Source organism: Pempheris klunzingeri, chromosome 13 (assembly GCF_042242105.1).
Source record: "Pempheris klunzingeri isolate RE-2024b chromosome 13, fPemKlu1.hap1, whole genome shotgun sequence".
NCBI lineage: Eukaryota > Metazoa > Chordata > Actinopteri > Acropomatiformes > Pempheridae > Pempheris > Pempheris klunzingeri.
Window position 1 is genome coordinate 20,325,635 of NC_092024.1, and position 26,201 is coordinate 20,351,835.

Consider the following 26,201-nt stretch of genomic DNA (forward strand, 5'->3'; position numbering starts at 1 on the left):
TTCCCCATCGGCGGTGTTTTTTTGTGTGTTTTTCATAATGCTGTTAAAGTAGCCAATTCCAAATTTAGATTTAGCATTTTCTTTAAAACCAGCACTGATGCAATGGTCCTGTAACCTGAGAAAAGTAACCTTAGATGGATGTTTTTTGTTGATATCTGTAATTGTTTCAGGCATCTTCAGGTCCATTGAGCTTAATTGATTATTAAGGGGTCCTGTCTGTCTCACTTTTAATATACTCTCACAGCCACAGGATCACTAACATCTTTATTTGGTGCCTGATGAAAAAATAAGGTAGCTTTTTAGAAACAATCTCCGTTGTGCTCATGTCTGATGAAAGAGTTAGATGTTCAAGTTTCAAGGAAAACTCGATTCCAACTCGAAACAAACCCTCAAGATTTCTGCCAGAAAAGAAATAGAAATATATGTTTGTATAAAAGTTAGTCCGAGAATACCAACAAAACAAAAATGTTCAGGGTAATATGAAGTAGTAAGTCTCAATAGTGTGAGATAAAAAGTCAGAATTTCCACTTCCTATCTACTAATTTTAACTTATCTCATCATTTTAACTTGTTGACTCATTATTTAACTCAAAATTGTGGCTCTGTCTCATCATTGTTGCTTACTGAGCCAACAAATTTGACTGTTTTCTCATTATTTTGATTTGATATTAAAATGTGGGCTTACTATCTCAGTTCATGTCAAAATTGTTACTATCTCCAACGTAAAGTAACATTTTGCTTTTTATCTCACACTTTTGACTTACTGTTACTGTTTTAGTTATTGTTGGCTTAATAGAAGCATCGTTTCATTTTTACCATGACTAACTTTTCACCTTTTTTCTGGCAGAAATAGGCTTCCATACACGTGTCATATTGTCTGTCCATATTTCCATATGCACTTCTTATTTACCACATTTGTGTGACTACATTGATGAAATCCTGTATCTATACACTGGATGTGCAAGGAGAAGATCATGACGTGTGTCAGGAAGCGGACTGAAGTAATGCGCCCAGTCTTGGTTGATTTGTCACTCGTGCTCTTCTGCTCGTTGGCCATTTTTCATCCATGCAGACTAAACATGAGAAACACTGTTATTGCATCTCCACTGTATGTACAGTACGTCTACCTGAACTGGGTGAAGTTGTCCTCAAAGCTACAGTATATTCCTGATGTCTTACCACACGATATTTAGGCTTTATTTTTGTGTGAGTTTTTCATGAACAGGTTGGAGTTTAATCAAGTAAAAAGAAAATCTCTGAATCCTTTAAGAATCTGTTTTTCGATGGACTATTGTTTGAATTTCAACTCCACACACACACACACACACACATCACTGAAATAGTGGGGATTGTTCATTTGATTGTTATGTTGACTGTTTTTTACTCCTTGCTATGGATTCTGTTTTTATTTCAGGGACTTATGCATGGAATTTAACCTTAGGTTGAGTATTTTGTTATGTTTTGGTTATTTTTTGTTTTCTGAGGGGGGTCAATACCTAAATAAAGGAGACAATTTGAAGAAAAGAACTGCTTCCTTGTGTGTGTTTAATTGGCGTGGGGCAGGTTCACGCTGTGATAAGGGTGCCCTGCGTTTGACGCTGACAGGAAGGTGGGAGATAAACAAAACTGACGTGTGTGCGCACCAATAGGAAGCCGGGGATGATTCGCACATTGGTACAATTGGCTTAAAATAAAGACCACTGCGTCCGATGCGTTACGGCGATGATTGGTGTAGGATTGCGCGTTGAAAATCACCAAGCCGGAGCCGAGTGTTTGATAGCAGCCAGCGGGGACTGAAAGGCAGGCGGTGCGATGCGGCAGAGTGGTGCTTCCACTTTCCTGCGGTGTTTGTGTGCGGGATTAGCCGCTACTTAGCTTTGGTTTGTGTGTGTGTGTGGACGCAGGGCGCTCCGAGCTGCCTGCCAGCCGCGTCAGGTGGATGCGCCTGCAGTGATCCAGGTCGCCCCTATGGATCGCGTCCATGGATGTCTTCAAACCCGCTTTGGACAATAGTTTGAGTCCCAAGGCGTGCGTTTCCTCGTCGGAAGAAGCAGAGGCAGATGTTTTCCGCTGGCCGACACCGGAGAATGGCATCAGCGCTGCGCCGGATGCGGGACCTGCAGCAGCGGGTTTCTGGACGGCCGTGTTCGACTATGAAGCGACTGCGGACGACGAGCTCAGCCTGCGGAGGGGGGACCTGGTGGAGGTCCTGTCCAAAGACTCCCTGGTGTCGGGAGATGAGGGCTGGTGGACCGGTATGATAGCAGACCGGGTTGGCATTTTCCCGTCTAATTATGTGAGCAAAGGGAACGGCATTCCGGAAGAAATACGGGACACCCCGGAGCAGCAGTACTCAGTGCCTCCTCTGCACCGTGAGTATCCCATTGTGCTCCACGTCTGGGCAAATAAAATCAGCGTGCCATCACTAAAACAGAGCACAGGTCTTCCCTTGTCTTTTGTCAGAAGGCCAGAGAAACCCACGCTGAGAGTGCTGTGTCATTGCAGGCGCAGTGCACTCCTGTTGGCCTAGAAACAGGCTGGCCCAGGCATCCTCACAGCCTCAGGACCATTATTCATCACACTGCCTGTCAAACAAGCAGCCAGCTGCGGTCAGGCCGGCACCCCGCCTCAGTACTCACATTACAATGCACAACGCGTCCTCAGAAAAACGAGCATTTAACCGGACAGGACATGTCAGTCTCATGCATGAGGTATTATATAAACCTTTGATATGCATTGAATTCCACGGTGACTGGTAGCTTTTGCACCAAAATTGTGCTGCAAAAGAGAGACATGTCAAATTTTGCTTGTAGTGGAAAAAAGCTTCTGCAGCTGAATGTGCAGCCAAGGCCTCAGATGGATCCAGTAAGCAGAATTAAAGGTCCCTATAGTGCACTGCACCATGGGGTCCAAAGAGAAAACTCTCAGAGAAAACTGAGCTGTGTGCAAAAGGATGCTTTGCAGCCACAAAACCACTTAACTTCTATCTATATCTTAGCACAAACAGGCTAATCCAACTTGCCTTTATAGCCATGTTACCCACAGCAGCCCTGGTTGATTTGGTGGACCCCACCGTCTCAGCTGTCTTGTTGGCTGTCTCAGTCTTTGTTGGCTTTCATCTGTTCATACTCAGCAGCAGCTGGCCTACTTTCACACACCACCCCACCTGAAATATTCATCAAGGTCAGTCTGCTTAGTAGACTGTTGGGAATCCACAACATGAGAGTTTACAGACAGACAGACAGACTCAAAGGCCCCTGTTCAATCATGCACCTTGAATTTAAACACTTGGGTGGAAAGGATCTCCTTTTTTACTCATCGTTCATTTTTTTTTTTCCCTTTCTTCCTTCTCCCAACATCCCAGCCAGATTTAAGGACAGATGTTCGCCCTTGTGTAATAGCAGGAGTTCCACCAGATCCTGTATTTGGGGCAGCAGGGTGGCTTAGTGAAAACATCCTTCATCTGAATGACCTGATTATGAGATCCTTGTTAGCAAGCATTTGCCTTACTGAAGAGTAAAGCAGTGAATTTGTACCATTCTGGCCCCGTCCTCTAACGTCCTTCCAAGGGTGCTTGAGAAAATGTAACTGCCCTGTGAAGGTCAACATGACATGTGTCAGGTGGTTGTAACAGTTCTGGGGGAGTACAGTTTGTGCTTTATTTGTCTCTCTGAATGTTATCTTTGTCCTCCTTTCCTGTTTCTCTCCTCAGTCCTGGAGATTGATTTTGCAGAGCTGACCCTGGAGGAGATCATCGGGGTGGGAGGTTTTGGAAAAGTCTACCGCGCAGTGTGGCAGGGTTCAGAGGTGGCAGTGAAGGCAGCACGGCGGGACCCCGATGAGGACCCGCAGCAGACTCTGGAGAGTGTGCGACAAGAGGCCAAACTCTTCGCTATGCTCAATCATCCCAACATCATGGCTCTGCTCGGGGTGTGTCTGCTGGAGCCCAACCTGTGTCTGGTCATGGAGTACGCCCGCGGCGGCCCCCTCAACCGGGCCCTCGCAGGGAAACGCATCCCTCCGTGCACGCTGGTGGACTGGGCCGTGCAGATCGCCCGGGGAATGTTCTACCTCCACAGCCAGGCCATCGTCCCCATTATTCACCGGGACCTCAAGTCCAGCAACAGTAAGATTCCTCTCCATTGTCCTCACATGGTTACTGTGTAAGAAAATTCAGTCTCTCAGTTTTGTGAAGGTCTCCCGAAGTGATTAGGTAATAAATTGATTTTAGACTCACCATAACGTTAATCAACTCCAATTTAGATATTTTGTATTCATTTTCAATTAGTTTTGTGATTATTTTCAGTGTTTCATCAAAAGAAAGTCTGGAAAATAGTGAGAAATGCCCGTTAGGATTTCTTAAAGCCCAGGGGGATGTTTTCACATTGCTTCTTTTGACTGACCGTTAGTCCAAAACTTAAAGATACAGAGTTTACACTTATATAAAACAGAGAAAAACAGTAAATCCTTCCATTTGAGAAGCTGCAGCTGCAGAATATTTGCCAATGAAGTCTCTGTAGATTGAGGAATCAAAAAATAATTTCATATCATTGTAGGGTTTTCTGTCAGACATGAGCAAACAATTTTAAACACCACCGTAGTGATCAATGTACATAATTATTATTATTTACAGACTCTTTCTTTTTCTTCGCGTAGTTTCAGGGTTAATGTTTGATCAGCTCTTTGGGGAATCAAGAATCCCATATCATAAGGTTTGTGAGCTATTACGTTAATATAATTACAGATATTTCTATCTTTAAAAAACATTTTCAGTTTCTAAATGCAAGTGGAGAAGATTGATTTCTAACCAAATACAGGCCAGAAAGGTTGTTTAAGTCTGGAAAAGCACTGCTATTGATCAGTGAACCCAAACAGATCTATAACATTTTCACCACATTGTGATTTGCAGTGATAATGATCACTGTTTAGAAAAAAAGAGCAGAAAGCCAAAGGAGTTTGCATGTGTGTTTGTGGAGCAGTAGTAATCTTGCATTTTACCCAACTGGATCCCCTAAATCCCAAGCCTATTACTGAGGATTTGTCCAACGCTCTGCCCCAGCCTCCCTATTGGAGGCTCCGACAATGCATACAACCAGCTTCTTGCCTGCCATTGGCCCTTTCTCTGGTGAGCAGCTCAGCCGCTTCACTTCCGATAGGCTGCTTTAAAATGTTAAGTCAGTCTAACTAGTTGCCATCCCTGGCTCTGTGGGGAAAACCCATACCTTCTTCTCAGTACAGCAGCCAGTCCACACTTTTACACAACCATGCAAGTGTCTAATCCAGAGCTTCCACAGAAGTTTAGGTCAGAAGAAGTAAGAGAGCTCTAAGGTTTTTATCTGATTGAAGCACCAGTATATCATTCTTTTGTATTTTCTGTGGTGCAAAGTGGGACTTATTGGTGCATCAGTGGATTAAATTACTACAACCAGCACTTCTATAACCAGCACTGCTCCCAGTAGACCACACATGCACCAAATCTGGCACTATAATTTACACCAACTGTGCAATATATTTATTCAGAACAACCTCACTCTGTGCAAATTCATCCATTCATCTTTGTACCTCATTCCACAACGTGCAATACTTTGTAATATATCCCACTTCTTTTTTTTTTAAATATTCCCCCTATGTATACTATACTGTTTCTATTTTTATACTTCCTCTACCGTAGCTGTACATGTTTTTTTATATCTCATCTCGTCTGCTGTGACAGCAGACCCGTCGTGGGACTAATAAAGGAATATCTTGTCTTATCTTATCTTACATACTTCACATCTGATTGATTTGCATCAGTTTAGGAAATCCCCCATGGCCCTGTTTTCATGTCAAGAGAGTCTTTGTTGGATCTAAAGCACCTAGTTTAGAACCTCTGGTATAATCAGTGGAGTGGGTGCAGACGGCGCTCAGGATTTCCTTGTGCTGTGAAGGAAAAGATGTGGCACACTGAGGTTCCACCCTGTGGCACGTCCATGTGGTAATGAAGTGGTTAATGACAGTATTGCGAAGCTCAGGCACCTTTTTTTCCACCAAAGAGTCATTTACAGGAACTTACCCACTTACCACTTTCATTTTTAGCCATGCCACTGGTGTGCCTGTACAGATATCCTTAATGTTCAGAGGATGCATTCTAATGACTGATGATTCCCTGAACACCGTCATGATGTTCACTTCTGTGTAACTATTAGATGAATTGTCATGACATGAGGTGCACACATTCGTATCATTTACAGGATTACTTGTAATAACCTTGGTGATCCCCTGATTTTTCATCTTCCATGTGTCAATAGGTCGAAGTTTTAATTAGTCTGATACTTGCATAAACATCTGTAAAACTAATTCCCACCAGCCTCGGGTATTTAGAGCTAATTAGCAGATGTTACGAAGCTAACATGTCAAGCTAAGATGGTGAATACAGACGACATTGTTTACATCAGCATGTTAGGCACAGCAATTTGAAATAAGTGCTAATGTTAGCATGCTAAGATGCTTCCAGTGACTGTGCTACATGCAGCATCACAGAGCAGCTAGCATGGCTGTAGGCCATGGATGTATAGACAGTCCTGCTGCTGCGTTCGCTAATTTAAAGACCTAGTTATGCAACACATCTTGGTGCTCTCTAGTCTTCCCTGTGAAACAGTGCTGGGTCAGGTGTGATCAAAATGTGACCAGTGCACACGACCACTTCTTTTTTTTAATGATCTGTTTTAGCAGAAACAAATTAGTTTTATAGTTATTATAGTTTTGTAACTTTCATTAGTTTTTTCTATTATTATTTCTATTTTATTTCCTGAGTGGGTTTGCTCGTTTCAGTTTAGTCTTTATTAAAAATATTTAATTTTGGTTTGATTTTATTAGCTTCAGCATTAACTTGTTTTTAAAAAATCTATTATTATTATTATTATTATTATGATATGGGGTGTTTGACTCAGTCGCAGTCTCAAACATATGCACCAATGCCTCGTCATGCTTGTTGTGTTGACCAGATTAACTAAAAAAGACAAACTAAAGACATTTTTGCTATATTTTTATTTTAGTTCGTTGACTCAAATGTTTTTTTCACAGTTTTTAGTTAATTTTTTTTAAAGTTTGGATGGAACAAACATTCATGGTTTATTTGTAAGGTCGGTCAGTGAATTGTCATTTAGCAGGCCTAATCATTAATTTACGATTGTCTAGTTTTTGTTCGTACCTTCAACCTTTCAGCTGTCTCTACTGCCTCCCTTTTACATAACATATTATTTAGTAGCTGCTCTTCTCTGTGGCGCTGTGCATTACGGTGAGAGCCTACATTTGGAGCATGATTGGCCTCAGGGGGAATCAGCTGTGTCGGTTTCATGTTCTACCTCTTGAGCTACGCAGGAGCAGGATTTACTTTAGCCACATGTTTTCGGTAAGTCTCTTTGGAAACTGCCTGTGTAGCATCAGAGCCACACGTGCAGCAGATGAAGGGGCGCTTGATGTGCACCGCAGCCTGCAGACACACCCTCTCCACTGGGCACAGCCACAGCAGATGGCCTGGCATTTTGGAGCTGAATGGGGGAGAGAGAGCATGTGGTTAGGAGGAGCCCTACTTTGCTTGTGCACGTTAGGAATGGCTTGTTTAATGGGTTGTTTTTTTAGAGCCTATCAGAGCAAATGGGTGTGTTGTAACAGGCTAATTCTGTAGTTTATCTGTAGTATTGGTATTTGTCTGAGATGTGCTGTTGTAGAAATATGCAGTGAGATCATTAGCATTGATCAAGGTTGTTTTTCATCTCTGCTTTCCTCTGTTGTAGAGGCTCACTGTTTCATGGTTTCTCTGTTTGTTCTCTCTTTTTCTCTGCTCTGCTTTTATCCTTACAATCCTTTCATCATGGCCTCCCACCAACCGCACCCTGTTTTGCTCATCCACCATGAATTCAATTTTTGTGTTGTTACATACATTGTGTTTTATCGTGGGCCTGATCCTCCTCCTCCTCCTGACCCTCCCAACATTACAATCCCGGTGATGATTACCTGAAACCTTTTACTTCACCGTCAACCCACTTGCCAATCTGCACGTATTCCCCCCTCCCCATGCCTCTCACATCCTCCATCCGAAATCCCCCTTATCACCCCATCCTCCATCCGAAATCCCCCTTATCACCTCCCGCTCCGCCATTCCCGACCACTCCAGTCCTCATCCTTGAAAGAGTTGAGATGGAAGACCTCAGCAACAAGACTCTGAAGATCACGGACTTTGGGCTTGCTCGAGAGTGGCACCGCACCACCAAGATGAGCGCTGCCGGCACCTACGCCTGGATGGCTCCCGAAGTCATCCGCTCATCCACGTTCTCCAAGGGTAGCGACATTTGGAGGTGGGCAGAGGAGGAGGTTTATGCAGCAAACAAGCTGCACCAGGTTGTAGAACCGGGCTGAAGACAGAGCCAAAAAAAGAATCAGTGTTCAATCACCAAGCACAAGAAAAAGTTCATCTGTGGCAGCAGTTGCCATAGTAACAAAGTATAGACTGGCACATTGGAAAAAGAACAGAATGTTGTGCTTGATGAGACGGGCACAAAACTAGATGAGGCTAAAGAGTACAAAAAACTATAAATATACATTCATCAGCAGGTTTATGTACCCGTGCAGCACGAAAAGACATCACGGAGGATCTTGTGTGTCTCTTATCTAAAAGATTTAGCAGCGACAGTATCATACAATGCAGAGTAATACAGTGCTGTACATTGTAATGCAGATTCAACACTCAAAGGGTTTATTTGTCACATGCTCAGACAATATGTGCAAACTAATAATATTAAAATATATATAAATGCCACAAGTTACAGGATTTTCAGGTATTATTTGATCCCTGTCTGATTTGAAGTTGCTCACATTTGTTGGAATTGGGAGAATGGATTTATAACAGAGAACAACCCGCTATCTAACTATAAACAATCCATAACATTCAGTCATTCCTGGTTTATTTGATTTGCTGCTGCTCATTTACTCACATTTCACCAGTGTGGTTTTGGCATTAGTCATGTGGATCTGTCAGCCGCTGCACTGCTCTGCTGAGAGTTTCTTATTTTGACCTTTTCTGTCTCACCCTGGTTTTTACATGAGTACAAAATATGATTATTTACAGAGTAATTCAGCATCTCTTTTCTGTTTCTCTGTCTTTTTGTGTAACCATGAAGTTATGGCGTGCTGCTATGGGAGCTCCTGACAGGAGAAGTTCCATTTCGGGGTATCGATGGTCTCGCAGTGGCTTATGGGGTGGCGATGAACAAACTGGCTTTGCCCATCCCCTCGACCTGTCCTGAGCCCTTTGCACGTCTTATGGAGGGTAAGGGAAACAAAATAAGTTTCTGCACAAAGCGAAGCATTGATTGTAACTGATCAAAACAGAACTTTGTCTAAACCTTTAGTAATGGAGAGCCACAGGCAAAAAATCTAAGTGTGAGTTTACGTGGTGGAAATCTGCCATTGAAACATTGTTAATAAAAAGGGGACATGAAGTGTTTATCCACTGCAGCAAGAAAAGCCTCTGAATAAACAAACAGAATATATTATCACTACTTGAAAAAATAATTTTGCTGAGGCTAAATTGGCCATGTTTTTGGATGCTCTTTTACATCGTTTGCCACAGACTGCTGGAGCTCAGACACTCACTCCCGGCCACAGTTCACAACTATTCTGGACCAGCTGACGGCCATCGAGGAGTCGGGCTTTTTTGAGATGCCAGCAGAGTCATTCCACTCTCTGCAGGATGACTGGAAACTGGAGATCCAGGAAATGTTTGATCAACTGAGGACCAAGGAGAAGGTAAAGATGAGAAGTCTTAAGGTTGAATTTATGTAAAACTCTTCTCTAATGATATACAGTACATATTGGAATCTATTTGCGTGTTTTACAGGTTTCTTTGGGTTTTTCTTCACTTCTTTTTGTTGCTTCAGGAGCTGCGATCGTGGGAGGAGGAGCTGACCCAAGCAGCACTGCAGCAGAAGTGCCAGGAGGAGGCGTTGAGGAGGCGCGAGCAGGAACTAGCCGAGCGGGAGATCCACATCCTGGAGCGAGAGCTCAACATCATCATTCACCAGCTCTACCAAGAAAAGCCTCACGTGGAGAGCAGGCAGGGCAAGTTCCGCCGCAACCGCCTTAAACTCAAGGATGGGAACAGGATCAGCCTGCCTTCAGGTACTGCAAACAGCTGTAGTGCTACAGTGCATGTTAACAGTATGCACATGTTTTCAAACTGAGTTGAAGTTAGAGTTGGGATGTTGTGGTCATCTGGTCATGTTTTTCTCACAAACGGCCGGAGGCGTTACGTTTCCAAGGTGTCCGTGCCACTCTTGTGAACGTGATATCTTGGGAACACCCTGAGGGAATTCCTTCACATTTGGCACACATGTCCACTTGGACTCAAGATGAACTGATCACACTTTAGTTGACAAAGGTCAAAGGTCACAGTGACCTCACAACACACGATTTTGGCCATAACGCAAGAATTCATCACAAATTATGACAATATTTCACACGAATGTCTAAAAGTTCTATTGGACATTTGTGTGAAATGATGAAGTGATGATCCCAAAGGTCGAAGGTCATCTTTACCATAACAGTATCATGTTAGCTGTGATCAAGGAGGGTGCATACGGTGAGGCTCAGTCCTTATTGTAGCGGCCTCGGTTCGAGTCTGCCCCCCCCCATTTCTTGTCTGCTTAACACTTTTCTATCAAATAAAGGTGAAAATGTCAAAAAAATAATCTTAAAAAAACTGTGACAATATTTCACATTTGGTTGGATACTGAATTGGTGACAGACGTGGATGTCACTTGGCCATGTGGCAAATATTATTACATCATCAGTATCAAGGAAATTATGCAAAAGTATGGTAATGTTTGAGCTTGTTAGTGCTGCCAAGACTTTAAGGAGGACATGCTTGCTCCTGACCTTGTCTGTCTCAAGTTTGGTCAAGTTCTCACTTAATTTGATGAGCTGTCTGTCCACCTTAAAACAGCTTCCAGCCTGATTAGGGAACTGGCAACTGTAAAACTCCATCCATCCATTAGCTATACCCACTTACCCTTTAGAGGGTCATGGGGCTGGAGCCGATCCCATCTGACATTTCTGACTTTTCCTTGATAGTTAATATGCTTTTTTTTCAATCCTACTTTAGATTTTCAGCACAAAATCACAGTGCAGGCGTCTCCCTCACATGATCGGCGGAGGAGTTTGCTCAGTAGCGGTTCCAGTCCTCCAACCAGTCCACCAATGCTGCCCCGCCTGAGAGCCATCCAACGTAAGCAATCTGTCACGAGATATTTAATGTTTGATCCTGGATATCAGCTCCCATGATGAATTCTTTTTACAATGTCTTGTTATGCAGTCACTCCAGGGGAGGGATGTATAGCCTGGGGTCGCAACACTGGTTTTCAGCAGGATGAAGAAGAGAGTGAGAGGAAGGGATCCAGGAAAAAGGGCAGGTCCCGTGGGTGTGGTCCATACAGAGAGCACAGCGCTGATGACAGGTAAGGATACTGGAGAAACATTTTTAGTCTATAAATGCTCCTTACCCATTTTCTCTAGACAACCATGATCATTTCAGTGAATTAAGTCATTTCACACAAAATCTTCATTATTTCTGTCTTCATCCTTTCTACATGACAGTGTGAAGCCTCCCCATGAGGGCAGCAGGCAGCGGTCCTGCAGCGCCCCAAACCTTCGCAGATCTCCGAGACACAGTCCAGCAGTTCCTGGAGTGCCAAGCCTTGTGGAGATGGGTAAGCAGGACTAGCTTATTGAATCCATTTAGTCAGGAATCTGCTCATTTCACATAATGGAAGCTGCAGTCTAAAGGTTAGAGAAGTGGCAGACTGGCTGGGAAAATACGGACTGAAAGAGTGAGTGTGTGAGACACTTCCCTCCCACATGGCTCTTTGTGGTTGACCTGAGAAACTAACAGATGTGCATGTTTTCTAGCTGTGACTGTAAACAGGCTGTTGCTGAAAAGGCATCATGCGGACTCAGCAAAGCAAACTTGTATGGTTTGAATTCCATAGTTACAATAAGGCCTCAGGTCGCTTCAGGTTTTAGAGGAACTGTTACATGATATTCAAGGCTTTTGCTTGCGAATATATCTACAAATACCTTCTATTTATATGCTCCAGTGTGTGTTTTATAAGATAACCAAATGGAAATTAACATGTGAATGATCTGGTTTTTAGAAAATGAAGACTGTTGCTTCACTACCGAACCAGGAGCAGCTACCTCTGGTCAGTCCTACCTCTGCATCCCCTTCCATAAAGAGGGCCACACAGCTGCTGCTGCTAACATGGATGGAGATGAGTACACCCCCAGCAGCCAAGTTCCAGGAACGCCGCCATGCAGGAAGACCCCTGTTGGGGGCCGGCGGTCTGAGCTGATGCTGCTGGGCTGTGGAGCTCTGCTGGCAGCCGTCGGACTGGGCTGCAACCTGCTAACTTTGGCCCAGCCTGAGGAGAGCATCAAACCACGATGGGAGGGTTTCTTCCACAGAACGGGGGGCCAGAGGCGGAGCACCAGCCCCCCGACTCGCAGACTGTTCCGGCGGGAAAGCCCGCTGAAACCCCTGGCGCCCTCGCTGCCTGAGCGAGGCTTACCCTCCTCTTACACGCTCCTGTCCTTATCATCAGTGTCTGACTGCAACTCCACCCGCTCGCTGCTGCGCTCCGACAGCGAGGAGTTGTTAGTCTGCCGCCCTGCTTTGCCGCCCACACAGCCCCCTGTCTCTCAGCATCAGGTCATCCACACCCCAGTCAACCCGCTGGTCAACACCCACCTCGAAAGCTTCAAGCGTAACCCCCGCCAGTCTCTCACACCCACACATGTACCCTCCGCCCCAAGTTCCTCACGCAGCCTGCGTCGAACACCATCAGACGGCGCCATCAAGAAGAGCTGCCCCACTAATAATCTGGAACCGTTGCCAGAAAAAACAGCATTAGAGAACACAGGTACAGTTTTGTTCTTTAACTCCAGCTACATGTACAGTAATGATTTTTATGCAGTGATGATTTTTGGAGTGTGTAATGTGTTAACCACAGTGGATTTTGAGGGTTCATACTGATACAGATTATTTTTAGTTTTTGATGGTATTCAGTTCCCTCATATTTAATCATTAACGCTCCACCACTTTGGTCCAGACTTTCATCGTTCTTTAAATAATTGGCTTTAAATAAATTTTCATCATTTGATATTTCCAGCTTCTCCAGTGTGAGTTGCTGTTGTCTTGGTGTTCAATTATAGTAAATTTGATATTGTGGGGTTTTGGATTCTGTGAAGTATAGCCTCACAGCGTGGCAACATATTATTTCTCTCAGTGTGAAAAATCCCTCTGAAAGCATCATGTAAAATCAAAACTCCACTGAATTTTCATGGTTGATTCCTGATATTTAATGAAACACCAATAATGGTCTGATAACAACCAAACAAAATATTGGTCTAGCTCAGTAAATTTCCATCTGAAGAGCTCAAGTTGGATTTTTCTCCTTTCTTTGTTTCCCATTTTACCACAACAGGTGGCTTCAGAGGTTTAAAAGAAGACAGTCCTGAGGTCCCCCGGCTCCCCGATCCAAATGTTGTGTTCCCTCCAACTCCTCGTCGCCGCTGCGCTCCTGAACGCCCCAAAACCCTTGACTTTGTAGCTCGGCCTCGGCCTTCACCACGGGCACGCTGTGATGTGTTTTGGGCGGATGCAAGGCCCAGGGGAAATGGACAAAGCCTGGGTAACGGGGAGTCCCCCGCCCACACGTCCAGCACAGAAACTCCTCCGACTGTAGAGTTTGGTAGAGACCCTGCGGTGCTGCCCACCCCCATGGAGGCCCCGACGCCCTACTCCCCCCGCAGGAAGGAAAATCTGTTGGATCAGCTGGATGAGGGACAGTGCCGGGATGGAACCGTCCCACTCTGCAGACCAGAGATCAGCTTTCCCAAAGAGTCACCTTACCGCTACAGACCTGGATTCTGGTCCTAACTCAGCCAGAATAGCGTACAGGCCCGGCCCTTCACCTTCCAACTCAAGGAGGGCACCGTCCGATCTGTTTGCTTTTGGACAGATCTGGGTCAATTAGTACTTCCAAAATTAATTTGTTCTCAACTTTAATCAGTACTTAATGGGGGTGGTTCACTTTTCCTCATCTACAATATTGTCACTAAAGTACTGGGAAGACATTTACTGTGAATATTTTATCTTCGTGACATTTGCAGTATCGCCATTTGTGATAAAATCCTGCAATTTGGCATCTAAAACTGCTAAACCAGACCATGAAAAGTATTTGAAAATATTATTTGACCTAGGTCTGGTTGTTAATGCTTTAGAGGGACAGGATAAACCTTCTTCTTGATTACTCTCACTTAAAGAAACCCTGTCATTTGTCATTCCAAAGGCCTTTTTTCTTTCTGAATAAACTGATTGAATGGCTTTTTTTTAGCAGAATGGCATTGACAGTTTCACCAAGCTTTACACACTTTTCTTAATTTCAAGCTTGAGTTCAAGATTGTGCATTTAATGAAGTGCACTTTTGGAAAGCATCATGAATGTAAAGCTTCAGGGTTTTTCCATGGTCAAAAAAACGCTGTCTTTGATTATTTGTAATTTGTCAGTAAAAGCTTTGTGTTATTTCAAATCATCTGTATAAATCACTCTCCTGTGCTGGAGGCTGATGGATTCCTGTTTTGTACTGAGCACCTGTCATCACCAATCACTTGTACAGAGTAATATACCAGGGACAGGGGGATGCTGATGTATTATATGACCACTTCTTTGCATAAGCGACTTGCAGTCTGGAAACGGTGTCGCTACAATAATGTCCGAGACCATATCGAACCATGTACAATATCTGATCTGTACAATAAAGAATGTCACTGCTGCTTGGGTTCGGATTGGGACCGAAACACTGTCAGGAAGTCACAACCAAATGTATCAACGAACTCCTTAATTCAGTTCATTCTACGTCTGTGACCCTGTCAGAACAGCTTGTTTGGATCCCGACCCACCAGATGAGAAAGATTTCTCCAAACTAAAAAAGGGAACTTTGTATTTGTAAGTCTGTAAATTGTCTGCCTCATTAATTGTTGATCAAGATAGGATGAGGGATGTAAAGTTTTAGATGAAGTAAGCGACAAACTGCATGAGTGTGGAATGGCACACAGGTGAAGCAGGCCCTGGTGGCATGTGGAAGTTAATTCCTGGTTATTTATATTTGTAATGATTTATTTAATTTTATTTGATGATACATTTATTTGATGGTTTATTTTTATAATTCCTTGTATTTGCCTTGATTTTTGACTGTCGTTACTGTTGAATGTTTTATGTGGCTTCCAACTAAATGCGGCCACAATTGATTTGCATTATCTTTAGGTTGTTTTTTTTGTTTTTTGCTGCAGGTTTTTCTTCTACTTTAACACAGGTGCAAGTAGGTTCAATCTAACGAGAGAGCTAAGGCAGACATGATTACTTGATTAATCAATATTTTGATAATTATCATTTTTAACTAACATACCAAACATTCCCGAGTCCCAGTGTCTCAATTGTAAGCAATTGGGAGCAATTTGAAGTTAGTTAATATTGATTAAAATAATCATTAGTTGCAGCCCCAACCGTGAATACAGTCATTTAACAGAGATAAATGCATGTTAACTGGAATGTGCACATTGGTTAGTCTTTATTTCCACATTTGACGAGACTGGACTGGAGTTAGATATTAATTTCAAAAGATGTTACTGTTTTTTTTAACCAATTTAGTCACCAGATTACTGGTGCTGTCTGATGTGACAAACCCTACCCTCCAACTGTCAAACTAACAGATTAAAAAAGCGCAAATTAAACCTCAAATATTTGAAAAACCCTATCTAACTCTGGTCTCAAGGCCATTTTCTCTCATTTCATCTTCAAATGTAAAGTGTCCTCTCAGCCTGGAGGTCTTTATCTGAAGTGTGACCCAATGTAGGCTACGTTTAAATGTGAATGCTTTTTCTCTGAGGACTGTGCCGAATGTGATCATGCTCAATGTACAAACTCAGTATTTCAACTAAGGGTGCTAGTTGAAATGAAGCTCTCCGACTGAGGTGTAGCCAAGGTGTCATTATCTGTCTGAAATGTTACCATGAATAAGCTGATCTTACTGTTGCTGATGGACATTGTTCAGGTTGGGAATAATACTGTTATTGACTGACTTGTATTTGCACTGGAACACACTGATTTGAGTAAAATCATTCTAAACAACCAAGCTGGGTCACCTATTCTTTCATGAAAACAGCTATAATTTATATTTCTGCATGTTCTCCCCGTGCTAGTGTGGGGTCTTCCTCCCACAATCCAAAGACATGCACATTAGGGTAATTGGTGACTCTAAATTGCCTGTAGGTGTGAGTGTGAGAGTGAGTGGTTGTCTGCCTCTATATATGTTGGCCCTGTGGTTGGCTGGCGACCAGTCCAGGGTGAACCCCGCCTCTCGCCCGAAGTCAGCTGGGATTGGCTCCAGCTCCCCACGACCCTGACGGATAAGCGGTATAGACAATGGATGGATAGATGGATATATATTTCTATAATAACAATGGATCGATAATTGTCCCGTGAAATTGATCATTCGTAGTGTTGGACCCATCGCCTGTTTCTGCTGTTTCTCTAAGCAACTCACAGCTTGTTGTTTTGATTTACAATTCGCTGTAAATTTACAATTTTGGTTCACTCTCACGGTGTTTGTTTTCCACGGCAGCAGGCAAACATTTTCAGAAAAAAAGATCAAGGTAAATCTCACTGTACACTTCTTGCCCTGAATTAAACAGCAGGGGAAAAAAAGCTGGCGAAGAAATGTGTATTTTTCAACAAGACTGACCACTGTTGAATAGTTAGAAATGGATAGTTGCCGTGGTGACTTGACTGTAGCTAATGTAAATACATGAGATGCAAAACCTGAGGCTACCCAGCAGACTTATCCTTAACTGGTGAACAGCTTAAGAGCCATATATTTCCCTCAGGAGTTGGTGGAGACCAAAAATTGAGCTAAAAGAGAGCTACAAGTGCTCATCAGCTTAGCTTAAATAGTGGTAGTATCAGTGTCATGTTCACAGCTGGTTTTCACTGCCTTTAAAGGTGTTCTTCCACTTTTACTTGCCTGTGTCGTGTCACAGTTGATTTCTGCTTCATGACACCATCACCTCATTATGTAATTTTATCAAAAATCAACTCCTTGACCCACCTTATTACCCAGGACTCATCATGGCAGCTTTCTAGGTAAAAAGGTAGAAATTCAGGTCATTCAGCTTTGGTCCACTTATTTATTTACACATGTGCTTTCATCAGCATTTCTCCATAGATCCATTTTAGCTTATGAGGAAGATAGGAAAATCAAAAAGTGAGGGAAAATCCACTGCTGCAGCACAACATATGAGTATTTCAATTGATAGACACATTTATTACACACATACCTTTACAGTAAACATACAGTATTTGTTGATACAGAAAATGCCGTGAATGAAGTGCTTTGTTTTGGCATCAATAAACACAAATAGCTTTGCCTCTTCGTTATATTTTTTGTGATTTCTATAAAGTAGCCTATGTACAATTTTGTGATATGTCTCTTAAGTTTATCATACTGCAATTGGCATCCATGTGCTCTTGATGTCCTTGGCTAGCATTTTGAGTTAGAAACCTACTTACTGAAAGCACCTTTACTTAAGATATAATCAAGAGTATAAAAAAATCTTTTGTTGTACTTTCAAAATCAAACTATGGTGACAGAAGTGTAAGTGGCTATTACTCATTTACTCCATGCCATCCAAAAGACATCTTGTGCGAGGGCACGTGCTAAATTACAGTTACACTCGCCTGCAGACAAGCTGGATTCACTCTCTATCACAAGTGATGGCCTGTATGTGCAATGTTTGGACTGGCAGTGCATCAGTTTGTAAAGGTTAAAAAATACTTTGGAAGGATTCATACTAGATAATTGTGTCAGTTTGGAGACAGAAACTCAGTACAATTTTTCAAATAAATGCTTCAAGCACACAATGATGAAGTTCAATCACATAACTGGCAGCCGGATGCTGTGCAAGGCAAAAGCAGACAAATATTGTTTCACACCAAGACCTCTGACTCATGGTGTGTAAGGTCTGGGTGGCACACAGTAGGGCTGAAATTTATGATGGGTGAGAAGTCGTCAGACAGCGAGTGCTTATGTCGCCTCTTTCTTGTCCCTTTGGGCATTGCGGCGAATCTTCATCTCTGTCAGCTGGATGTAGCGGATGGCATTGGTGTCTGGAAAACAAAGACAGGAAAAGGCTGATTTATTTCCTGCTCGGACAGGAAATAAGTGCATCAGTATGCTCATAAATCTTCCACCTAAACCGAACTCAGTGGTACGTGTGACACAGAAAAGTGGCTACATCGACTAGGTTGATGAATTCCACCATCACAATTGAATATTGATGCCAATAAGTCTTTCTCTATTCATCTTAATAAACTGAATATTCTTGGATTGATCATTCAAAAGGGACACTGTGAGCGAGACAAGTGAAAAGCTCAGTTTTGCTGTGTTTCTCATAGCTGTGGTTTCCAAAATGAGGCCTTGGGACCACTTTAGGTACTTTCATTTTATATAACATAAATATTAAAGGTTCACTACGGAGTTCTGGCCACTATTAGTATGTATTAGTATTAGTATGGTTCAAGCATGTGGATGACAATAGATGTATTCTCACACTATTCCACTCATCTACATGCTGCAATAATGTGCAGAGAAATGCAGGAATGTGGCAACAAAAGCAGGCAAGAAGAAGACTGTAAGCATAATGTGTTTTGGTGAGTAACGCTGAATGTAAATGTAACCTACAATCAGCTCTTAATATCTTTTTACATGTCATCAATCTTTCCCACCATCAGTCATTACCTGATTTCCACACCCACCTGTGCACCTGCTTCCAGTCCCTTAATTAGCTTCCAAGCCTATATGTCTGCCACCTTTCGCTCAGTTCACTGCCAGTGCGTCTGCAGGCCCTTTTCACTGAAGACATTTTGATCAAAAGTAAAACTAATGATGGTGCATTTGGCTGTTTTAGTATCAGGGTCTTTAAACTGTCCATCCTGGCTCACTGTCACTGGCTTAATGGGACGCTTGAATAGTACAGAACCATCATTAATGTTGTTAGTAACATCTGCGCTTTTCAAAATGTCTGCTTTGATGAAGGCCTATAATACATTCTGTCATCTAGTCACCCATCTCTTGCTGCCTGTTAGATCCTCTTGCCTGCCTTTTTGCTTCCCTTTTTTGCCTGTCCTCACTGATTCCATGTTAACAAATCTATCTCTGGAGTCATGTACCCGAGTCCTTTACCTCCATCACTGAAGCTTTACATTCACTCCAAGGTGGTTAAAACCACACCTACACAGGTATGAGAACACCTGACATTGTCTGTTTTTCATTAATATTTTCTTATGGGGAGGCAGAATCTTTTTAAATATTTGGATGACACGATGGTTTTGAGACAATCTCAGTTTGGTGCAGTCTATGTGACAGCTCATATCATTAATCCACTGAACTGATAACACCAGCAAATTCTATATGTGATCAAATCATCATTTATTTACTTGGCCATTAGCTGTAAAAGCATCCAGTGACCAGAACCCAGAGAAATGCCTTCAAGATGGTTACTGAGTCTAACATACAATCCAAAGGTATAAGTACAAACATATTACCAGTACTCATCAGGCAGCAGAAAGGGACCTGTCAAAGTTTTATTACCATATTTTATATTACTGGATTATTATTACTGATGCATTTATCTGTACGCAGCATATTAATGTTATAGCTGTTCTAGGTTTAGCTGTTTTATATAATATTCAGCAGTTTAACCAGTTTAACAATCATTAGCATCACTTTTTATATATTTTCATATATTGTTTTTTCAATCATATATTTTGTGGGTAATATATAAAGTAACGTCTAACTATAATTATAAATAAATTCAGTGGACTATTTCACTCTGAAATGTTGTGGGGTTGCGGTAGAAAATGGCAGAAAAAGGATATACTCGTCTGTTTTCTTCTTCATGGAAGAGAACAGCCACGCCACCATTGAGCCCAGTACTGACCTGATGGTTCCTGTTTGTGTGACTCCTTCAGGTAGTACAGGGCCTTCTGGAAGTCTCCCAGGTGGTAATAGGCGACACCGGATCGGTACAGAGCTTTGAAGTTCTTTCCCTCCTTGTGCAGCACTTTCAGACAGTACTCCTTCACTCGTTCATAGTTCACCAGCTCCATTTGCAACAGGCAGGCTAGAGTGGGAGAACAGGAGTGGACAGGAAGGATGCCGAAGTCACTAATAACACTGCATGAGCCAATGCTTGAATTTATCCAGCAGAACTACTAATGTGTGTCCTGTCGGGCACCAAAATAGTGTGGATTTTTTGATCTGTTATTTAATATATAACAAATATATTGACTAAATTTGCCAAATGCCATCACTATAAAGTGAATATTGAAAGAAAGTGAGGTGGATAGTGGGGTAAGCCTGAGAATGACTCATACTTTATGAATCATTCATGAGCTCAGGAGTATTCCCAGAATCTGTCTCTGTTGAAAAGAGACCAGATAAGTGTAGTGAATATATATATGTGTGTGCGTGTGTGTGTGTGTGTGTGTGTGTGTGTGTGTGTGTTTGTGTAATGTGTGAGAGAAACGTCTCTTACCAGCCAAGCTGTTGTAACACTCCAGCTCTGCATTCTCCATGGCCCCCTTCTGCTCATCTGTCAGCGTGGTGGACTTGCTGATGGTCGGCAGGAGGCAGGTCGGAGGAGGCTTGGAGCTGGTGTCCGGATCCCCCAGCACCCTGCACAGCCCCTTAATCTCCAGCAGCGCTCGGTGATACTTGCCAATCGCCTCTCGGTACTTCTTATCCTTGTAGCACTGGGTTCCCTGGCATTTGAAGTCCAGCGCCCGTCTCACGACGTCGGCCGGCTCGTTGTGGGATGGCTGTTTCAGCATCGACCCACCATGATGCCTCTGCTGCTGCTGCTGGAGCTGCTGCTGGTATCTGGCATCTTTGGTCCGGCTGCTGCTGCTGTTGGGAGGCTGAGCGCACTGCTGGAGCCTCGGGGAGCCTCCGCCGCTGTCGGTATGGCCACCTCTGCCGCCGTCCACCCTGCCGTCGTGCCCAGCCTGGATCACACTCATTTTCGACGATGTTTGATTGTAGCTGCCCTGACGCCCGGCTGTGAATTAGCTGGGAAACTGGGGCTCTTTCACTGCATCATCTCGGCCGTAGTCGCGCCTCTGCCTCGCCAGTGTCGCAGCTACGTCTCCGTGCGCCACCCTGCGAGATGCGCGCTCCGTGGCTGCCTGCTCTCGTATTTTTCCCCTCCGACGAGCCTATTGGTCGATAAATCTAAGACCAGTGGTCCCATGGGGCTCCTCCAGGAGGAAGAGCACAGGTTTGATTTCATCATCAGTTTATTTAGAGATGATTTCATCATCAGTTTGCTTGCAAACCGGACGCTTAAAACCAGATAACGTCCCTTGTAGATAATTTGGGTGGTGTCTTAATCACAAAGGGAGTTATTTTACATTATAAATGTGGTCAGTGAAACATAATCCTGCTTCAATAGGCAGCTGTATATTATTTTGTGTTCCTTATCTTGTGTTTTTGTATCATTTTGTGTTAATTGCACCCAAATAAAATACATGAAACCTTCTTTGATCTCTAAAGTGTAATTATGTATTATGTAAAGTGTATTATTATATTATGTGTGTAATTATTTTATCAAATTCCTCTGTTTTTTGTAGGCCTTCCGTGCTAGTTATTTTGGAAATTGCACTATCCCAGCCCCTTTAAACCAAGAATCGTACACTAAAGGGGGCACATGATGGCAGGGAATATCAGCCCCCACCTTAAACATCCCTTCCAGTGTCTCGCTCTTATCTCAAACAGGAGGAATGTAGACATCTCTAGCTGGATGAATCAGATAAAGATCACCCAGCCTGTCGTCTCTCGCCTGAGCAGCCTGCTGTTCCCTCACATTCTGCGCAGCCACTTTGGACACACTCATGACAGGCTGCAGCCCCTAATGACAGGCTATGATGTCATTCAAACCGGGTTTTGTGCTGGGTAATGATGTTAGGAGCCTTTATTATGAACAGGACAGACAGTAAGGTGATGAGTGTGGCAGTCCCTTTGGCCTGGACAAAAACAGCTTCTTATTTTAGTGTGTTAGCTTTTATATTGGCCACACTTAAATCCATCTGCCCTGTCACACTCACAGGGCCATGAACTCAGCTGTCTGGGCGTGTCTCTGGAATGTCAGCTCTCTGGAGCAAATGCTGCTGATCAGACTTAAAGACCATAAACCAAGCCATCACATATGACTGCAAGCTACAACTATTTTTATTATCAGGCGCCTTTTATTGGGATCTGGATATTCAGAAAAAAAACCACTACATCTCTCTAATACAATAAGGTTTAATGATTTGTATGAGAAGAAAGTAAAAGACATGAATACCAAATTAAGTCTAAAAAATTAATGATTAATGATGAGATTTTGAATCAGTGTGCCCTTTGATTTCTTTTTGTGTTTCTCTGTAGCCTGTGGGGGTATCTACTAGAACAAGATGTCAATGAAACTGGAGTAAAAATACTACTGTGTCTCTTTCTTTTTATCTTTTTATTTTATTACACTTTATTCGTACCCTTTATTCCAATTTTACTAATTAAGATGACGTCATCAAGCCACGACCTGAAGCGTAGTGATACGTAATCTCTAAGGGACAAGTTGTTTACATCATGGCGGCGGTGGATTTCAGAGGTAGCTAAGTCGCCGTTTTATTGTATATTAGAAAGTTATTTCCTAGTTGTTTTTTTCTGTAGTTATATTTAACAACTAAACAATTAACCTGCTCTGTTTGAGTGTTGAGATAAAGCTGCCGTATAGATGTATTTGTTAGTGCTAGAAGCTAACGTTAGCAACGATTAGCATCTCAACCGCTTTGATTAGCATGTCGGCTAATTTAGCCAAAACTGGCTGGCTGCCAGAGTGGCCACTTTGTCTATGCCGAGTAACTATTAAAGCAACGAATTATAGGTCACATTTAATTTCCAGCAATGTGTCTTTTAGATGAGGGTTTGAATAACGTTACAAAACATAGATTCGGTTTACGTTAAGTCCACTGACAGCTCCAACATTGTTAACCTCTCACGGCTGAAAATAACCTCCTTTCACTACAACTTTTTGACTCGTCTTCGGTGCTTTGGTGCCGTTATTGCTCCTCGTTGGCAATAATTGATGATTAGTAATGGCGGCACTCGTCTGTTTCTGAGATGTAGGAGGAGAAATGGAAATCACTTCTTATCATAAAGACACTGCCATCTGCAACTGGCTTCACTATGTTAAGCTTGATTTTTGTGTAAAGCTGGAATACTTTAAAGTAGCAATAAAGGCCAGACATTAGGAAACATAGATGCAGAGCAAGATTCAACCTGAGTTTGTTCCGTCCGAAGCAAAATGCACTTAACAGTCCTGTCCAAATATCCACAGAACAAAACAAAAATAAGCTTTTAAAAAATTAGGACTGAACTATATCAAATCAATATCAATTTGTTTGGGGTTTAGCTGTTCTGAGGTGCTTGCTCCGGTCTTACAGCCCCGATGGAAAAGTCCTGATTGAAGTCATTCTTGTTATACAAATACTTATCAGATCAGTGTCACACAATATAACAAGAGTGTGTGATGATGATGATGATGCTCCGTCCATCCCTTAAAATCATACAGTAAAACCTTAATAACATTTCAAACCTCGCGCAACAAATGTAATGTGCCAAAGTTGACCAGACCTCAGCTCAGGACATAAGGTTAAAAAAAATGTTTTTGTTCAATTTGCAGACAACCTTCTTGGGATATCCTGGGTGGACAGCGGCTGGGTACCCATCCTCAACCCTGGAAATGTATTGGACTATTTCTCAGAGAGGAGCAACCCCTTCTATGATCGAACCTGTAATAATGAGGTGGTGAAGATGCAGCGGCTTACTCTGGAACATCTGAAGTAAGTTTATCTTACACAGTGGAACTTGGTGGCATTTGGAAAGTAGCTGCACATAAATAAGAATAAAGAATTAATCAAGTGGCATCAGCTCAAAAACACACTGAAAGCATTGTATGGTTCATATAAATTTACTAATGGAATAATAAAAAGAAACCAAATAAAACAGTCAGATATAGTAATTATTAATATTTTGCCTGTTCTAAAGGTCTGTACTTTATTTTCAGTACACAGCTGCAAATTTGTTATATTGACTGACATTTTCTTAACTCAAAGCAAACATTGTTTCTGTCTTATTTTCAGTCAGATGGTGGGAGTGGAATATATTCTTCTGCATGCTCAGGAGCCAATTCTTTATATAATCCGTAAACAACAGAGGCAGTCGCCAACACAAGGTGAGCAATGCACAAAAAAAAAATTTTGTATTAGAGGCTCAATGTGAGGATCTTATTACCACTTCTGTATGTTGTATGTTTTCATCCCCCAGTGATTCCTCTGGCTGACTACTACATCATAGCAGGAGTGGTGTATCAGGCCCCAGACCTGGGAACAGTTATCAGCTCCAGAGCGGTGAGAATTTACATTATGATCCTTTAAAATACACTTGGAGCTGTGTATTCTTAAGGCTGTTGATTAGGGACTTGGTGTATGGACTTGACAATGGTTTTATTGTGAGTGACATCAATCACATGTATTTTAGCTGTCCGCTGTCCATGGAATCCAGTCTGCTTTTGATGAGGCCATGTCATATTGTCGCTATCACCCCTCCAAAGGATACTGGTGGCACTTCAAGGACCAGGAGGAGAGAGGTTAGGTTTTGGCAATTCATTTGAATTTACAGGAAATGTTCCTGTAATGAGAAAAACAACACTTCAAGTTTGATATGATGGCTTTTTGTGAAAGCAGATTAACAAATAAATTATTACTTATTTTAATTTTTTTCAAGAAAAAGCCAAGCCCAAGTCTAAGAAGAAAGAGGAGCCGAGTTCATTGTTTCAGAGGCACCGTGTTGACACTCTCCTTTTGGACCTCAGGTCCAAATTTCCTCCAACATTCTACCAGGTACTCGTTACACTGACTCAAAACGGTTATTAATGTTAAATCTAAATGTCCTATAATACAAGTTATTTCACCTTAATGTGATTGAATCAAAGTAATATTGTTTTTCTTTCTGCAATTTCAGCCTAAGCCTGGTGAGAAGCCCATTCCAGGTATGATCTTGAAATAACTGCATTATATTAAGATCCTGAAGTTACATAATAAGTCATGTTGTCTGTGGACATGAATGCTCAACACCGGCGTGTTTTTTGTATTTCTATTTGATGTGCATCTGTGTTATCACACTTGGGTCTGTTGCAGTGTTATAGTAATATTAGCTTTACACAGTACATGATGTTGAGATTATGATGATCGTGTGAAGACAGAAGCCCAGTATCCACAAAGGTTGCTTGCCCTTGTATTGCAGTTGAGGTGAAGAAAGAGCCTGAACCCCCCACAGAAACGGTCAAACAAGAGGAAAGGGAACCAGCCACAAAGACCTCCGCCCCAGCTCCACCAAGCAAACCTCCTCCTGAGAAGAGAGCAAGGCTACAGTGACATTCTTCTGGGAAGATGGAGCAAAGAAATGTGCAGTCCTACAGCACTAACTGAAAGAACAGCCTGGGAGTATTTTTGCTCCTTTTCCAAAACTGCAAGATCACCTGCCGCTCTGCTCATTTGATCAGTTTACAGGGTGCTAAGAATGAACTGGCACAAAAAGTGTCAGTTGCTTCTCTCAGTGCCAGGACTACTTTTACACTGTAACCTTAGTCTTGTACACATGATAGGTTGAGACTTTTCAGGGAGCTGTACTACGAGCAGGGGTTAAATTCTTGATGTCAGCAGTCTTTCAGCAGTATTTGCAAAAGATGAGGGTTTTTTGATGATAAGCTGACCTCAGCATCAGTGTTGGTTTACTGTTGACATCAGCATAATGTTGTGTTGTAGTGACTTCAGAGGACAGTTGAATTCCTGCTCTGCTTTACAGGGGGATGTGTCATGACGCATTATCTCATCTGAAAAGCAAAGCGTGTCTTCACTGAAGCATCCATCTTTAATTACAAACACTTTCATCTGTTTTTTTCTAAAGGAATATTCTGCTTTTTGTGTTTTTGTATTAAAATGTGTCAGCATCTGTT

At 42.5% G+C, this 26,201-nt stretch overlaps 3 protein-coding genes across 3 annotated transcripts; 2 read left to right on the forward strand and 1 right to left on the reverse strand.

The window, feature by feature from the left end:
• Nucleotides 1-1,980: 1,980 nt before the first annotated feature.
• Nucleotides 1,981-13,971, forward strand: map3k9 (mitogen-activated protein kinase kinase kinase 9). The gene is made up of 11 exons (XM_070842502.1): nucleotides 1,981-2,371; nucleotides 3,712-4,125; nucleotides 8,155-8,335; nucleotides 9,158-9,306; nucleotides 9,610-9,785; nucleotides 9,917-10,157; nucleotides 11,140-11,262; nucleotides 11,350-11,491; nucleotides 11,631-11,743; nucleotides 12,188-12,952; nucleotides 13,517-13,971. The coding sequence occupies exons 1-11, from the start codon at nucleotides 1,981-1,983 to the stop codon at nucleotides 13,969-13,971; spliced, it is 3,150 nt and encodes a 1,049-aa protein (XP_070698603.1).
• A 3,349-nt stretch (nucleotides 13,972-17,320) lies between these two features.
• Nucleotides 17,321-21,324, reverse strand: LOC139212195 (tetratricopeptide repeat protein 9A). Its single transcript, XM_070842679.1, has 3 exons — nucleotides 20,685-21,324; nucleotides 20,088-20,270; nucleotides 17,321-18,255 (listed from the first exon to the last, which is right to left on the reverse strand). Exons 1-3 carry the CDS (start codon nucleotides 21,166-21,168, stop codon nucleotides 18,173-18,175), a joined length of 750 nt encoding a protein of 249 aa, XP_070698780.1. The 5' UTR covers nucleotides 21,169-21,324; the 3' UTR covers nucleotides 17,321-18,172.
• A 1,383-nt stretch (nucleotides 21,325-22,707) lies between these two features.
• Nucleotides 22,708-26,201, forward strand: med6 (mediator complex subunit 6). The gene is made up of 8 exons (XM_070842494.1): nucleotides 22,708-22,793; nucleotides 23,868-24,027; nucleotides 24,328-24,419; nucleotides 24,512-24,594; nucleotides 24,725-24,833; nucleotides 24,971-25,086; nucleotides 25,208-25,235; nucleotides 25,490-26,201. The coding sequence occupies exons 1-8, from the start codon at nucleotides 22,772-22,774 to the stop codon at nucleotides 25,618-25,620; spliced, it is 741 nt and encodes a 246-aa protein (XP_070698595.1). The 5' UTR covers nucleotides 22,708-22,771; the 3' UTR covers nucleotides 25,621-26,201.